Source organism: Macrobrachium nipponense, chromosome 5 (genome assembly GCF_015104395.2).
Source record: "Macrobrachium nipponense isolate FS-2020 chromosome 5, ASM1510439v2, whole genome shotgun sequence".
In the NCBI taxonomy this organism is placed as follows: Eukaryota; Metazoa; Arthropoda; class Malacostraca; order Decapoda; family Palaemonidae; genus Macrobrachium; species Macrobrachium nipponense.
Genome location: NC_061107.1, coordinates 28,899,578 through 28,916,791, shown reverse-complemented (window position 1 = coordinate 28,916,791; position 17,214 = coordinate 28,899,578). Strand labels below are relative to the sequence as shown.

The 17,214-nt window shown below is 43.8% G+C and overlaps 1 protein-coding gene across 1 annotated transcript in view; it reads left to right on the top strand.

The window, feature by feature from the left end:
* Positions 1 to 247: 247 nt before the first annotated feature.
* The window catches only part of LOC135215261 (golgin subfamily A member 6-like protein 22), a 147,829-nt gene continuing 130,862 nt past the window's right edge, over positions 248 to 17,214 (top strand). Inside the window, exons 1-4 of the mRNA XM_064249796.1 lie at positions 248 to 418; positions 11,342 to 11,570; positions 11,775 to 11,846; positions 12,857 to 12,928. Of these exons, the coding sequence (XP_064105866.1) occupies positions 11,427 to 11,570; positions 11,775 to 11,846; positions 12,857 to 12,928 (288 nt within the window). The 5' untranslated portion in view covers positions 248 to 418; positions 11,342 to 11,426. The remainder of the gene's footprint in view (positions 419 to 11,341; positions 11,571 to 11,774; positions 11,847 to 12,856; positions 12,929 to 17,214) is intronic.

Sequence of the window (17,214 nt, the reverse complement as noted above, 5' to 3'; positions counted from 1 at the left end):
TCAAATATACTTCTGTTTGCAGATCCGTCAAAAAGAAGAAAATTGAAAAGAGGGAAGAAAAGTTAATGAAACAGATACAAGTGAGCATTGAATTAAGACCCCTAAACTGTGGGACCACCAAGAAAAATGTAAATGTTTTACCTATTAGGCGTAGAAGGAGAGAGGAAATAAAGCAACCAAACAAAGAACTTTGATATGGTGGGCCGTTACAAGACGAAAGTCTTGAACTACACATACATTCCCTAAATAAATGTAAACAAAGGAGCTTGTTGACATCTTCACGACTTCACAGGAGGGTAGAGGTCAGACAGATTCAAGTGAACGACAACAGACATTCGTGTTTAAGAGCCCTGGACCCGAGACTAATATGCCAACTAACTGAATGTTTTTTGTGCATCTTTTAGAGAAGTACTGATATGTAAGTGGTTTGGAAAAACGTTCCTCATAGCTACAATGGGTAGGTAGGCTTAAACTGATCCTAGGACTAGGCTAGCTAGGTTGTATTACCTAGGCTAGGTAGTAGGTATATACTAGCTACCTAACCAAGGTAAACCTATAGCTAGGCTAGTACCTAGTATACACTTCATAGTGTCACAGCAGCCAAGGTATGTACCTACCTAGTACAATTGTACAGGGAATTCAAAAATTGCTGAAATACCTAGGTAGTATACATTTTCTTTTAATTATATTTTGTGATTTGAAATGCGTCCGCTACCTACCTACCTAGTTATGTCCCTCTCAGACCATAGGGTTAAGCACCGCTGTGCGGCCAGTTGTCCTCCTGTATGGTTGTGCGATCACTTGGTAAAATTTAAGAAGCATGCCGCACTGGATAGTACTAGGCTATTAACCAAAAAAATAATCACCTACATGGAAAGAGCATGTGAAAAGCTATATTAAAAAGTATAGTCATTATATGAGAGATTGAACGAGGCGGAATTTATATGAGCTTGATACGTTTTTACCTCTAATTTTCGTAAGTTGGGAGAGATGTTTCCTCTACGGTAATGTTTACTTTTAATGAGCTGTGTAACTACTAAAATCCGCAGAGAAACGAGTACCTACACTATGACGCCTTACACGTCAGGCCAATCGCAGTTTCATTTTTTGACATCTTAGAAACTTATGCCAATGGCACGGGTGTTCAAAAATTTTCTCAGCGCAAGAATACATAATCTTACCAGTGCTATTCCAGTTCCTTCTTAGACATGGAGCTGGTAGCCAGTACTTCTACTGAGCAGCTTTTACAGGATCATATTCCAGATCCTGTTGATGAAATTCCTGCGTCTTGTAATGACTGTTATTTAAGTTATGGTGTTTTTTGTGTAGTGTACTCTGAAAGTACACAAAAACGTAGATTTTTCGCCACCCCCGGTAGGCCTAGGTACGAGTACGACGTCCTAGGTTAGGTTGGGTGGTTGTGTTAGGTTAGGTAGTGCTCTGCAAATCACTTTTCTCCTGCTCTTATGTGTGGAAGAGTAAGTGATATTTTCTTGTTTTTAAATAGTTTCCTCATATTTCTATGCATTCTGCAACACCAGTCTGGTGGTTTTTTGCCTTTTTTCATCGTTAAACCTTAAAAAACTGGTGCGGCATGCTTCTGAAGTTTTACCGACCACTCTCCCACTTTCCCAAAAAATAACTCTAGTAACCTGAATTAAACATCAGTCATAAGCCAACCTCCGTGGAGGCAACACCTCGAGACCTCTACTTTCCTCTCAAAGTACGAAGTGTTTTCTCCCAAGTAAGAAATTAAGGCTATAATTTCCAATTACCCAAACAGAAGTTAATGAAAGTTCTAGCCATGAGCAGTGCTAATGTACTTCCATGATACTTTTGAAATTTTTACTTGAAACACCTAACACATAGAAGATTGATGCCATCCCAATGTTTGTGGAGTCACTTGTGTAAAGAAACTTCGGAGCGAGTGAATATCCGCGGACCACGGATTTTCAAGGGGAAAAGTTTGTTAATGTGTGCTGTCAGTAAGAATGTGGCGGAACAGCGCTTTGCGCCTTATCTGCATATTTAAATATTCTTGGCAAGCACGTATGTTCTGGCGAGGGGTATTGTTTCGCTGCATGTGCTAGCCTCAGGGTTAAGATCAACTTGGTACTTAGATAGGAGCTGTAACTGCTTACCGTGGATATACAAACTACCCCAAACTTCCCATTTCCTGTGCTAAATCCGCACACCACTTGTACCCATAGATGATGGTTCACTTTTTTCACAACAATCTTAAACGGCGAAGGCATTTATGTGTGTGACCCGGGACACCAGGCAATTGTTCAGGAAAGAGAAGAGTGTGCTAGATAACTTTTAAATAATTAGTTAAACACTGGAATAAGGTTATAAATTGCATGAATTTATTACGCATCCATGATAATTCCTTTGAAAATATTTGTTGTTGTAAAAGTAACCAGATTCCTTACACAAATTTCATGGGTTTTTGCTGTGAACACTTTAGCTATACAATGTGTGTGTGCTTTCCTATTTTTTATCACTGTTGCCAATTGGTTTGTGTTTACCCTCCAAACTTGGGATAAGACTTACACAAAATCGTGGAAATAAGTGAATGTAGTGTATCTATTTGTAATATTTATATATATACGTATAAGTATTTGAGCAATTTTATCATTATGGCATTATGTACTATGACATCTAGAATTCATGGAAACGGTTTGAAAAGGCATCAGCGTATGTGTCAAGTTCCACTAAATTTGGCAACGATGACTTGCCATTCCTAGCATGCAGAAGTTAAAGGTTACATTTGTTTCAGTTGTACAATTATTAAAAATTAAAAAATTATTTCAGTCATACAATTATTAAAATTAAAAATATAGTCAAAATAGTAATTTAGACTTAAATAAATGAAAAGTGCTAGCAAAAAAGTACAATTTGTTCATGAAACTTACCTGTCAGATATATATATAGCTGTATTCTCCGAAGTCCGACAGAATTTAAAACTTAAGACACACATAGTGGGAGTAGGTGGTTAGTACCCATTCCCGCCGCTGGGAGGCGGGTATCAGGAACCATTCCCATTTTCTATTCAGATTTTCTCTGTCGCCGGTACTGTAAACATCTATTTTTCAGTACCTCCGTCTTTGGATTTTCGAAAACTTTTGCTACTTAAGTATCCCGATGATTTTGGTATTTTTTGACTTTGGATCTGTGGCTAGGCACACGTTACTTATGGACTGAATTAGAATTTGGCTTGATTTTCCTTAAAACTAAGATGTCTGGGTCTAGTACGGCTAGCGCCAGGATTTGTAGTAAGGATGAATGTAGGGTGAGGCTACTGAAAGCATCGGTAGACCCACATGCAGTATGTAAGAATTGTAGAGGGCATGTGTGTTTGTATAATGATCGCTGCAAGGAGTGTGAATGTCTTTCTGATTCTGGTTGGAAGGCGTATGAATCTTATCTTCGCAAGCTAGAGCGTGATAGGGTGAGGAGGTCTTCCTCCAAGAGTGTTTCAGATAGTAAACGTCAGGGCATTGATATTTCTCCTGCTAACCCTCCAGTAGCATTTGCTTCTCCTAATCCTGTAGTGCCGCCTTCGGGCCCTGAAACAGTGTCTGTGGAGGGTAATGCCCTTTCTGTGATTCTTGAGTCATTACGTAATCTGGAATCTAAAGTGCTCGCCTTGGAAGGCAAAAGTGAACCGAGTGCAAAGTGCAGTGATAGTGCCCCTTGTGTTGTGGAGGGGGCGTCAGATCGGCCCTATTTCGCCTCTAGGCCTAGATCTCTGCCGGACTCCCAGGTTTCAGGGAGAGGGCATGTCGAAAGCCGAAGGAGGGTTACGGGGAACCCCCACCGATCTGATGTCCCTTCGGCAGTTTCTGTTGTCACTTCCCAGACTGCCAAGGAGCGTGCGTGTGCACGCCTCCTTAAGGAGTGCTTCTCGTCATCCGAGGCTTCCTCCCTGCGCAAGGGGTGGAGCTCTCGGTCGGACTCTCGCCCATTGAAGAGGAGCTTTCGTGAGTGGGACGCTTTACGTCCTGTTCCACCTGCTGGTCTGCGGTCTTCCCCAGATAGCTTCGCAGCCTTCCCGCCGCAGAAGAGGAGTAGGACGTCATCTGATGATGACGCCTTCGAGCGCCCCAGTCGCTCCAGAGATCGTGCAGTGGCGGGTATTGTGAGAAGGAAGAAGGCGTCCCCTCGCCCCTCGTCTTCTCACAGGATCAGCCCTTCTCCTGAGAGGGAGTCTTCTCCTACTGAGAAGATCCTCCGCTCTTTACAGCAACAACTTGCTTCTGTGCTGTCTAAGAGAGAGGCGGAACCACGTCGGAGGAGGAAGGATGACAGACTGCCCATTAAGAGAACCAGACAGTCTCCCTCTCCTTCTCCTCGCTCGTCTCTTTCGCCTGTTTCGTCGCCCTCTAGATTTCGTGCAGCTCCCCAGCGGCTATCTAGAGGGCGCAAGGATTGTTTTTCTCAACGTTCTTCCGTCGAGAGGGAGCAACATCATAGCTCTCGGAGCAGGGACTGCTTTCCCGCTCCTCTGGACGCTCCCCATTCTTTGCTGCGTGATGCTCCGTCGCCTGATTGAGACGTTCTCTCTGCTGCTAAACAGGATGTTGCCCTTCCTGCTAGGATCGCCTCCGTGCAAACTGCTTCGCGCAGTCGGATTTCCCACCGAGATGTCTCTCGCTCTTCTCTGAAGGCAGTTTCTCTTGCTCATAAGCATGACGCCTGTCTGGAGCGTAACGCTTTTTTGGACGCTTCTGTTGAAGCTCGGCTAGAATTGGACACTCAGCTGGACGCCAGGCGCGAGCGGGTGGACGCTAAACGCGCGGCAGTGGAAGTCTGGAGCGCGCCAGTGGATGCCAGGTGCGCGCCAATTGATGCTCGGGTGGACGCTGATGTGGACGCTCGTCGACGCTCACGCGTTCTTGCGGACGCTCTTCAAGATTATTCATGCCTTCAAGAGGTGCACCGTGTTTCTTCGTTTAAGGAAGCTTCTACTTCTGTACCTGTTCTTGCTTTGGAGTCTTTGGAAGAGACTCACGATTCTGCTTTGCCTTCGTCTTCGCAACAGCGCTCCTGTTTAAGACTTGGGCCTAAAGGTCTTTTACCTCTACCTTCTGTAGTTCCTACTACCTCACCTGTGGAAGAAGGTGAGGTGAGCAGCGCTTCGGAGGAAGCTGAAGATGAGCAACCAACTACGTCTGCCTCTTCAGACTACCAGGTCTTTACCCGCCTTCTCCAGACCGCATTTGGAGATACTTTCAAACCTCTGCACCTCGCTCTCCACCCTCTCAACTTTCGTCTTCGAAAGTCAACAAGACCACTGGTTTTGTGAAAATGAAGAGGTCTCTGTCAACTAAGAGAGCTTTTCGCAAAGTCCAGGATTGGATGGAGTTAAGGAAGGCTCAAGGGAAGACCTCTTTTGCTCTGCCGCCATCTAGACTTAGCGGTAAGGCAGGTATGTGGTATGAGACAGGGGAGGACGTCGGTCTTAGAGTTCCCTCTTCTGCTCAAGGGGACTTCGCCAGTCTGGTGGACGTATCGAGGAGGTCACTTCTTTCATCCGCTAAAGTGACATGGACTACCTCGGAGTTAGATCACCATCTGAAAGGCCTCTTTCGCACGTTAGAGGTCTTTAACTTCTTGGACTGGTGCCTTGGGGTTTTGGATACCCAGGCACGGAGTCCGGACTCAATTAGCCTTGGGGAGCTGTCCAGCGTCATGTCGTGTATGGACAAGGTCGTCAGGGATGGTTCGGAGGAGCTGGCTTCACATTTTTGCACAGGACTCCTGAAAAAGAGATCCCTGTTTTGCAACTTTACGGCGAAGTCAGTTTCTCCCTCGCAAAGGGCGGAGTTGTTGTTTGCCCCTCTTTCGGATCAGCTCTTCCCCCAGGCTATGATTAAAGACCTTGCAACTAGCTTGCAAGAGAAAGCAATGCAAGATCTACTTGCCCAATCTTCTCGAAGACCTGGAGTCCCTTCGACGTCTTTGGGAGTTCTAGCTTCAAGGAAACCGAAGCCCTTTCGAGGCGGATCTTCCTCGAGACCGGCCCCTCGAGGAAGAGGCCTTTCCAGAGGCAGAGCCCCTTCGAATCCCAGGGGCAAGAAATGAACAAGAAGTCCTTCAGTCACCGGTAGGAGCCAGACTTCTGTTATTTGCGGAAGCCTGGAGAGAGAGAGATGCGGACGCATGGTCACTGAACATCATAGAGAAGGGTTACAGAATCCCTTTCCTGAAACCACCCCCGCTGTCTATGACACCCAGGGATATGTCGCCCTCTTACCAGGGGGAAAAACAACAGATACTTTTCGATCTGCTCGAGCAGATGCTCGAGAAGGTCTTGGACCTGGAATCCCCGGGATTTTACAACAGACTATTCTTGGTGCCGAAGCAGTCGGGAGGATGGTGACCGGTGTTAGATGTAAGCAGCCTAAACCTCTTTTTCATCAAGCAGAGGTTCAAGATGGAGACGCCTCAGTCAGTTCTTGGGGCTTTAAGACCAGGGGATTGGATGGTGTCACTAGATCTCCAGGACGCATATTTTCACGTTCCGATCCATCCCCAGTCGAGGAAGTACCTGCGGTTTGTCCTGAAGGGGAAGGTATTTCAATTCAGGGCTCTCTGTTTCGGACTGAGCACGGCCCCGATGATCTTCACCTTGTTAATGAAGAACATAGCGAGATGGCTTCATCTTTCAAACGTCAGGATCTCTCTCTACCTAGACGACTGGCTCATTCGAGCCTCTTCGGAAGCCCGGTTTCTGGAGGACCTTCACATTACTTTGACGTTAACGAAGTCCCTGGGACTTCTGGTAAACTTCGAAAAGTCACATCTGACCCCATCACAGTCCATCGTCTATCTGGGGATTCAGATGGATTCAGTGGCTTTTCGGGCTTTTCCGTCCCAGGGACGACAGCAGCAATGCATAAACAAAGTGTCAGCCTTTCTGGGGAAAGAATCATGCTTGGTGAGGGAATGGATGAGTCTGCTGGGGACCATTTCCTCGCTGGAGAAGTTTGTTTCCCTAGGGAGGCTGCACTTCAGACCTCTTCAGTTTTTCCTGTCAGAAAACTGGAAACACGAGGACGACCTGGATACGATCTTGGAGATCTCAGGAGAGGTGAAAGAACACCTAAGATGGTGGTTCGATCCTTTGAAGCTGGCAGAGGGAGTTTCCCTCAAGCTTCAGAGCCCCGACCTAGTGTTGTTCTCCGACGCGTCTACCACGGGGTGGTGAGCAACACTGTGGGGGGAGGAAGTGTCAGGCACCTGGAGAGGGGAACAGGTGTCCTGGCTCATAAACCTCAAGGAACTGGCAGCAATTCATCTTGCGCTCCAGTTTTTTCAAGACAAAGTCTCTCGCCGGATTGTGCAAATTAACTTGGACAACACCACAGCTCTGGCATACATCAAGAAGCAGGGAGGAACACACTCTCGGTCCCTGTTCACACTTGCGAAGGAGATCTTGTTGTGGGCGAGGGCACGCGACGTTACGATCCTTACAAGGTTCGTTGCAGGGGTATAGAACGTCCGTGCAGACCTCCTCAGTCGGCTAGGTCAGCTGCTGCCGACCGAATGGACCCTACATCAAGACGTATGCCAGAAGCTGTGGAGGTTGTGGGGACGTCCTCTCGTGGACATCTTCGCGACATCGTGAATGAAGAGACTTCCACTTTACTGCTCACCGGTTCTAGATCCAGGAGCAGTGGCAATAGACGCCCTTCTCTGGGATTGGACGGGGCTAGATCTGTACGCCTTTCCCCCGTTCAAGATCCTAGGGGAAGTGCTGAGGAAATTCGCAGCTTCAGAGGGGACGAGGATGACGCTATTCGCCCCCTTCTGGCCTATGACAGACTGGTTCACAGAGGTCATGTCCTTCGTAGTAGACTTCCCGAGGACGCTTCCGTCAAGGATAGATCTACTCAGACAGCCCCACTTCAAGAGGTACCACAAAAACCTCCCCGCTCTGAGTCTGCCTGCGTTCAAACTATCCAAAAGTTGGCCAGAGCGAGAGATTTTTCAAGACCTGTGGCAAGAGCAATTGCCAATGCAAGGAGAGCTTCCTCTCTTGCAGTGTACCAATCAAAGTGGGCCGCTTTCAAGAGCTGGTGCAAAAAGAAGGGCATTTCCTCCACCACGACCTCTGTGAACCAGATCGCGGACTTCCTCCTTTACCTGAGGAAGGAATTGAAGCTGGCTGTACCGACGATAAAAGGCTACAGATGTGTGCTGTCTGTAGTCTTTCGGCACAGAGGCCTGGACTTGGCTAACGACAGAGACCTTCGCGATCTCCTAAGATCTTTTGAGACAACGAAGGTACCTCAACCTAAAGTACCATCATGGAACTTGGACGAGGTTCTTTAGTTTCTTATGTCCAGCCGTTTCGAGCCGCTTCACACGGCTTCACTTAGAGACGTGACAAGAAAAACGGTTTTCCTAACTGCTCTGGCGACGGCGAAGAGAGTTAGCGAAATCCAAGCTATGAGTAAGCATGTTGGTTTTAAGAACCACAATGCCGTTTGTTCTTTGAGCCCAACGTTTCTGGCAAAGAACGAAAACCCATCCAACCCTTGGCCTAAGACTTTTGAGATTAAGGGTATGGCGGAAATTGTGGGTCGAGAGCCAGAGAGAGTCCTGTGCCCTGCCAGGGCTCTCAAATTCTACTTACAGAAGACGAAGGATTGTAGAGGGCCTTCTGGTAACTTGTGGTGCTCTGTCAAGAAGCCAGATCTACCTATGTCCAAGAACGCTCTAGCGTTTTTCTTGAGGGACACCATCAAGGAAGCTCATTCCTCGTGCAGTGACAGTGATATGAGGCTGTTGAAAGTGAACGCCCACGAAGTGAGGGCTATTTCTACCTTGGTAGCCTTTCATAAAAACATGGCACTCAGTGACATTTTGAGTGCCACCTTTTGGCATAGCAACTCGGTGTTCGCTTCACACTACCTGCGGGAGGTGAAGACAGCATACGAAAACTGCTATTCGCTTGGGCCATACGTTGCCGCAGACACTGTTTTGGGGGCAGGAAGTAGCACTCATCCTATCCTTTAGTTTGGTTAGGTGAGCTTTTAACGTTGTGTGTTTATGGTTGTGGGGTCGACCGCCTGAGGCGGATCTCCCTTCCTTTAGCCTAGTTTTGTGGGATATAACTTTTGGTAGACTAGGCCATGTGGTATTTTTATTGCTTCGTTGCCCTCATTGTATGGTCAAATGGTCTAGTCGCATCGTGGTCACGCCCCCGTTGACAGATCATCTAGAACTCACCAGCTACATAGGTCACTACCTTGCTGGAGACTAGTAAAGCAGAAGCAGACTTGGGTGACAGTAATCACGAAGTCAGCTATGCTAACAGGTAAGGAACCAAGATGTCAATCATCTGCTTGTATATGTTTCCTAAAATCCTATTCTGTCTCTTCCCACCTCCAAAGTTGGGATTCAGCTATATATATATCTGACAGGTAAGTTTCATGAACAAAATGATATTGTAATGATACAATAAAGTTTGTTCATTAACTTTACCTGGCAACGATATAATATATTCAAAGTACCCACCCACCTCCCCTCAGGAGACAAGTGGGAATAGAAAATCTGAATAGAAAATGGGAATGGTTCCTGATACCCGCCTCCCAGCGGCGGGAATGGGTACTAACCGCCTGACTCCCACTACGTGTGTCGTAAGTTTTAAATTCTGTCGGACTTCGGAGAATACGTACAGCTATATATATATCTGCCAGGTAAGTATGAACAAACTTTATTGTATCATTACAATATCATTTTTCTCAATATCATTTGTTGTGTTGGAAGCACCTCAGTGGTGTGATCGGTATTGTCTTGACCTGCCACCTCGGTGACAGCAAGTTCGATTCACAGGCATTCCATTGAGGTGTTATAGATGTGTATTTCTGGTGATAGAAGTTTCCCCTCGACGTGGTTCGGAAGTCACATAAAGCCTTTGGTCCCGTTGCTGAATAACGACTGGTTCCATGCAACGTAAAAACACCATACAAACAAACAAACAAATCAATTTCATTTGTATGTTTACAGCTAGCCCCCATAGCTGAGAAAGGGGAAGTCGCCCTCTCCTTTGGTTTGTGTGCTTCAGATATGTACTTAAGTCTAAATTGATGCCAGTTCCTCTTACATTTTGAAAGAGTGTTATGTACATTCACAAAAGTTTGTTAGAGGTGACCAGAACATAGAAAATAGGCTGAATTGGAATCTTGGCAACAGGTGCATGTGTGACAATGTACTACAAGGATTAAGACAAGCTAATTAACCTAGATGCAGTGTGAATATAATTGGTCATGATAGGGAAGCCCAAATACAAAGGCAGTGAGCTTCGAAAGATTGACTTCCAAATGTCAAAATTGTGAAAGGGAAGGGGAAGGTAATAGAGAATTAAAGAGGGATAGAGAATTAAAGAATGATGGTGGAATATAGTAACAAGACCTCCCCTTATCAGACTTATGTACTTATTAGCAACATTACTATGAAAGTGGTATCACCTTTTTAGATGAGCTACAGTTTTAAATGAATTTTATGAATTAGATGCTAAATGTAAAGAATAATTAAGTTTAAGCTAGAAATTATGTGGAATTATTGTTAGCTGTAAGATTCAAGTGTAAGCTATATATGTGAGCTCCATCCTTCCAACCCCACTTCTTATCTGTCATAGAAACAAAAAATAAAGGAAGGGGTTGCCTCAAACGGGTGGTCTGCTTTGGGCTACTTAAGGATACACGCTGACTTACATATTCATTTCTTATTCAGTCTGGGGCTAAAGTGCCTTAACCTTTTTTGTAGGTGAAAAGGGACTGATTAGGAATAATGGATTTACATGTAAAATTAAAGTTTATTTTGAAATTTTATAGAATATTTTACCTAGACTAGTCCCTTTACTTCAGTTTTCTGAAGCTCAGAGTGGCAGACAATAGCACAGTGAATACTAGGTGTTCCTTTTGAAGTATTTTGAACACCCAGAAGAATGATATGAATGATGAGAGCTTTTCTGTCAGTATTACTGTACTCCATCTCTTGCTCATCAGTTATGGTGTAAATGATAATGTATAAGTAAAAGAAAGATACTAAGTAGGAAATAGTAACTCTTATTTGTTCATACGCATTAACAGCCTTCAGTCTTAACAGTAAATGTACCTTTTTGTATTTCTTCTCTTTTCCCTTGTTATGATTTTGTGCATTTGGCCAGCAAAAACAGTGATGTAAGAACTCTTTTACCAGTTGAGTGATGGAATGATCCACTTATAATTATTTCTTGTTTGCTTTTAATCTTATTTTGGAAAATGCCATTTTATACTATGTATATAGTCAGACAGTTTGATTAAACATTTTTATCTTTTTTTAACAGGATGGATCATGATATTGGTTATCCATGATGTATTTGAGAGTGATCATTACATGCAGTATTGCACTGACTTATTGTTCCTAAGCAAATGTCATGGGATCGCAGAGCACGTCAGTATCAAAAATTTTTGAAGTCTTTAAAGCGACCTGAATCAAGTCTTTGCTCATGTCCTTTTCATATTCATCCAAGACATTGGATTCCGCCTCCATGCATGACTTCGAGAGCACAAGAAGTATGTCTAGATATTTTCTTCTCTGCGTTTATTGTATAAAATATTTAATTATTTTACTATATTATTTCATGCTGCATAACTTTGTGCCCTTGTAGTAGTGACACATACTATATTTGAAATCTGATTGCTGATGACATATACAAATTGTAGTGACTTCTGGGAAATACTGCATAGTATACTATATCAATAATTTCTTTTTTTCAGGAAGAACGATTTTATCATCATAGGCGAGTGTTGTCCAATCCAGAACTTAAAATGCGTTCATCTACATTACAGGTATGGTATGAAGCAACTAATAAGTAAACTGCTCTGTATTATACTGAGCTCTGTCAAATACTTAGTGTGTTTACATGTGCCTAGTTCTATAGATAGATATTGATAAAGTATCTTACTATAATGGGTGTTATGTCTGTCCGTCCGTCCGTCTGTCATTCAATCACGGCCAAACAGCTGGTCCGATGGGCATGAAATTTGGCCCCCCCGCCCCCTCCGAAGGGGGTGGCAGTGAGAAGGGATTCCCTGAAACGGAACTGGTTCTGCCCTTGAAATGGGACTGGTTATGCCCGTAGACTTAGTTACTTTACCAGTTTATCATACATAATTTCCATATAACTTAACATTTGGAAAAGAATACTATAGGGTAAACATCAATGACATCAAAGAGGGTGGAGTTTGAGAAGGGGTTGACAGAGAGAGAATAAGAGGGAGAGGAAGTGAGAGAGAGTAGATGGGGTGTTAGGGAAAAGAAAGAGGAAAAAAGATGGGGAGGGTGAGAGAAAGAGATACAGACAGAAGAGCGGGTGTTTGGGAGAAGAGAGAGAGAGAGAGTTGGTATTAGTGAGAAGAAAGAGGGAAAGAGACAATGATGGTTGGAGAGAGAAAGGAGCAAGAGGGAGAGAAAGAGCGAGAGAGAGAGTAGAGGGGGTGTTAGGTAGGAGAAAGATGGAAAAAGTGAGAGAGAGAGTTGGTATTAGTGAGAAGAAAGAAGGGAAAGAGACAGATGGTTGGAGAAAGAAAGAGTGAGAGAAAGAGTAGAGGGGGTGTTAGGTAGAAGAAAGATTGAAAGAGAGAGAGAGAGAGAGAGAGAGAGAGAGAGAGAGAGAGAGAGAGCGCGAGCAAGTTTATCAGTTGACTTTCAAAGTTATCCCATGCAGAGCTGGGTTGGTCAGCTAGCACTATATAATCAGAGTAAGTTATGCAGTACAAATGAATACCTTGTATTTGTTTGAGAGGAAAATGATTTACCTTTTGCAAGTAACTATTCTTTTTTATTAATCTGATTGCAGACAAGACTAGATGACAGTGAACATCAGCAGGAGTCACTACAGCATCTGTACAATGAAGCAAGAATTTTAAAGGTTTGAGTTATTTTCGTTATACTATTATACTACATCGAGTGTATGCGAAACATATCTGTCTATATAACCAAGGATTGAAGTATTTGATTTCCTTCATATTATACTGAGTGCGAAAAGTCTCTATTGATATTTACAAAATATTTATTTTACATTGATTTAATTAGTACTTAAAAGATGAAGTTTAGGCAAGGTATGCAGTTTACACATTTCTCAGCCATAATTTAGATATAACAGTGGAAAACAGTGACTAAAACTATTGATGAAACACTGGCATCATGTTTGATTTTTACATTTATAATTGGAAGTTATGCTCAATAACTGATAGAAAATCTTACTTTGTTAGCATTAGCTCTTTTTGGGGGCTTAGGGTTAGAAAGAGCTGGTGCACATGAGCACAGGTTCAACCCTCATGAAAGAGTGCTGCCAGACAACCTCGGGTTGATCCTGCTTCTTAAAGCTCGGGCACCTCTTCATCCTGGGAACAAGTGGTGTTGTTTTTGGAGTGTTGTACAGTCCCATTCAACAAAGGAGCTCAAATATGCAATGTGTGATCTTACTCTGGTCTTGAGGAGTCTCACTTGAGCTCTGTGTAATCACTAAGTCAATAGTTAATAGGAGATCTGACCCTGAGACAGTTCTTCCTCTTTGCATTGACTTCCCCGAAGAGAGAGAGTTAACATTTTGACAGCACCAAGGGCGAGAGGTCTGTGGCTTTCGAATTGTTCCAAATTTCATAAGTAAGACTCAGAATCCCTTGGTTCATGATGAAAAGTTGTCTTGTTTTCATTCTACTCCAGAATGAATTGATGAACAGTGATCCATAGGAGTTCTTGCCTGGTCATGTCAAAGCTCTCCCCTGCTACCTGAGGATTCTCCATCTAAGACCAAGGGTCAATGACTGTGTGGGCACAGGTCAGTTGAGAATGGGAGTTAAAAGATCTTGTCATTCTGACTGCGTGAGGTGATTAAAAGGAATACTTCTTATTGGATAGTCTTGCCACAGAGTCTGTGCAGGCTAGAGCTTATAACATCAGAGGAATGAGTTCTGTTTTGGCAATTAAGAAGAATTTGTCTATTCATAGGGTTTTGAATGTGGTTCCTGGCTTAAACAGACATTTCACTTTCATTTGTTGAAGGACATTGCCCACAGGTCCTTGGACACTTTTCCTTGGGTTTGGTGGTGGCTACCCAACAGGGCAGTTGGTATTTTTCCTAAGATGATTGTATGGGAGAGAGAATGAGGGAGATGGCTGGTCTCTTCCTTTTGAAGAATTTGACACATCATAAGCTGGAACTGGTCTGATACAGGTGATTGTGGAAGTCATACTGGTGCAGTATTTGTGTGTTCCTATACAATTAACAAATACATTTCTCAGTAGCACTTGGTCCTCTCTCTAACAATGGGAGAGAGGAGTGGTAACAAATCCCTGTGGCATATGTGATTTGTTACTTGAACAGACATAATTCTGTTTACCTTCCACTGATACAGTGAATCTGGACATCTGGCATTGTGTTTCATCCCAGAAGGTTGAGTTTTTAGATACTCGATTATCTATTTTTCTCACAGGCTCAGACCCCCTTCCCTAGAACTCAATCTTCCAGGAAGGATAGTCAGGCAGGCTAAATCCCCAGCCAGTTCTGGATACTTGTACCACCCTGCAAGTATAAGTCTATCTTGTTGTTAAGACTGAAGGTTTGTTCCGCATATGAACAAATGACAATTTTTTGTAATCAATTTGTACTTTTCATAACTAATAAACCTGAGGTCTTAATGTTAACTGCCCACCCCTAGCTGCCATCTCTCATATCCTGGGTTGGAAGAAAGACTGGCATATTGTGGGGGTCTGAGCTCGGTCAAAGACCAAACATCCACCTTGTACATGCAGGGGTTGCCAGATGCCACAGATTCCTTGTTTTTACAATCTTTGATTGTTTTTACCAGTTTCCAGCTAGCGCTAGAAGATTTATCATATTGTTAAGATCTCAGGTTTGTTTGCTATGAAAAATACAAATTGATTAAAAAATTTGTCTTTTTAGGGCATAAGAACTCTTGTGATGTATTAACTTTCAAAGAGGAATCTTGACACCACACAGTTGTAATGGAAAGCACTCTAAGGTGCCAAACCGTATTGGAGGATTTTTATTTTAAGATAATGACACTGTATCATAATACAGGCAGTCCCCGGGTTACGACGGGTTCGGCTTACAACATTCCGAGGTTAAGGCGCTTTTCAGTTATATTCATCAGAAATTATTTCCAGGGTTATGACACATGTTCCAGGGTTACAGCGCCTACAATACTGATCTGGCAGAAGAAATGTGACACCAAAAGTGCAAATTAATCAATATTTGAAGGGTTTTTTCATGAAAAATGCAATAAGAATGCAGTTTACATTAATTTTGAATGCACCCAAAGCATTAAAAGAAAGGTTTTCTTAGGATCTTTGACGATGTTCCGCCTTTCGACGATTTTCGGCTTACAACGCGTCTCAAGAACGGAACCCTTGTTGTAACCCGGGGACTGCCTACAGTAAGAAATTAAATATCCTACTGAAAATAAATTTAATTCAGTAATTTTATGCATGACTCTTACCTGGCAGGTATATATATAGCTGTATTTTCTGAAGTCCGACAGAATTTAAAAAACTTCCGACACACGCAGTGGTCGGCCAGGTGGTTAGTACCCATTCCCGCCGCTGGGAGGCGGGTATCAGGAACCATTCCCATTTTCTATTCATAAATTTTCTGTCGCCGGTACTGAAAACACCTGTTTTCAGTACCTCCGGCTTAGGATTTTGGAAACTTCATTTGCCGCTAAGTATCCTAATTGTCTTTTAATTTATTTACTTGGATTTGTGGCTAGGCATACGCTATCTTAAATTGATTTGAATTTGATTCATTTTTGCATAAGATATCTGAATCTAGTTAGGCTAGTTTCAGAGGGTGTTGTCTGCAAAGATAGGGTGTGGCTACCGAAAGCTTCGGTAGTTCCGCACTTGGGGGGTGCAATTAATCAGTAAACATGTCTATTTCCGTAAGGAAAAAGTATGATTCGTATGTACGCAATTAATCAGTAAACGTGTCTAATTCCGTAAGGAAAAAGTTTGTTTAGTATGTACGCAATTAATCAATTACGAAAGTCAGGGTAGTGATACTGCTAACCTTCCGGTAGACTTTATTTTGCCTAACGCTGTAGTATGGCCTACGGGTTATGACTATGTCTGCGAGAGGTGATCGCTCTCCTTCATTGTTGTGAAGAGTTCTACTTCTGTTTTTTGTTACGCCTAACCCTGTTAAATGTTGCCTTCGGGCCCTAAAAACGTGTCTGTAGAGGTTATTGCCCTTTCTCTTATACTATTTCGATTCGTAACTTGGAATCGAAAGTGCTTGCTTTAGAGGTGAGTGCAATAGTGAAGTGCTAAGTGCGTGACAGTGCCCCTTGTGTAGTGGAGGGTGCGTCAGATCGCCTTATAACGCCTCTAGGTCTAGACCTCTGTCGAACTCCAGAACCAAGGGAGAGGGCATGTCGAAAGCCGAAGGAGGGTTACAGGGAACCCCACCGATCTGGCGTGCCTTCGGCAGTTTCTGATGAAAATCCCCAGACTGCCAAAGTGCGTGCACATGCACGAATCCTGAAGGATTGCTTCTCGTCCTCCGAGGCGTCCTCCCCGCACAAGGGTTGGAGCTCTCGGAAGGACTCGCGCCCTCTAAGAAGCTTTATAGAAGAGGACGCTTCACGTCCCCTCTCCCTCGTTATGTGTTTCAGTGAGAAGTAAGAAGGCGAAAGTTGCCTGATCACGTGTACGTCTTTCCACCAAGAAATATGAAAAAGAAGGCAGTTTCTCTCGCTTGTTTTGACGCCTGTCAGGAGCGCGACGCTTTTCTGCACGCTTATTTGGACGATCGGCTTGAACAGGACGCTCGGATGGACGCACGCACCAGTGGAAACGCCAAGCGTCCTCGCCAATGGCCGCCGGGCGTCACCAGGAAAACGCCGACGTCCTCGGCCAGTGGACGCCGAGCGCGCACCAGACGTTTCTGTTGAACTCTTCAAGCTCTTGTTTAAGATTTGAGCCTCAAGAAAGTGAACAGAAGTTCGTCTTCGAAACCCAGCAAGACCTCGGGTTTCGTGAATTCAAGAGGTCTCTGTCAATATTATATTGCTTTTCGCAAAGGTGATGGAGTTAAGGAAAGCTCAAGGGAAGATCTCGTTTTCTCTACCTCAGTCAAGACTTTGAGATAAGCAGTTACGGGTTATGTAAAGGCTCGACGTCCCTGAACGTCAG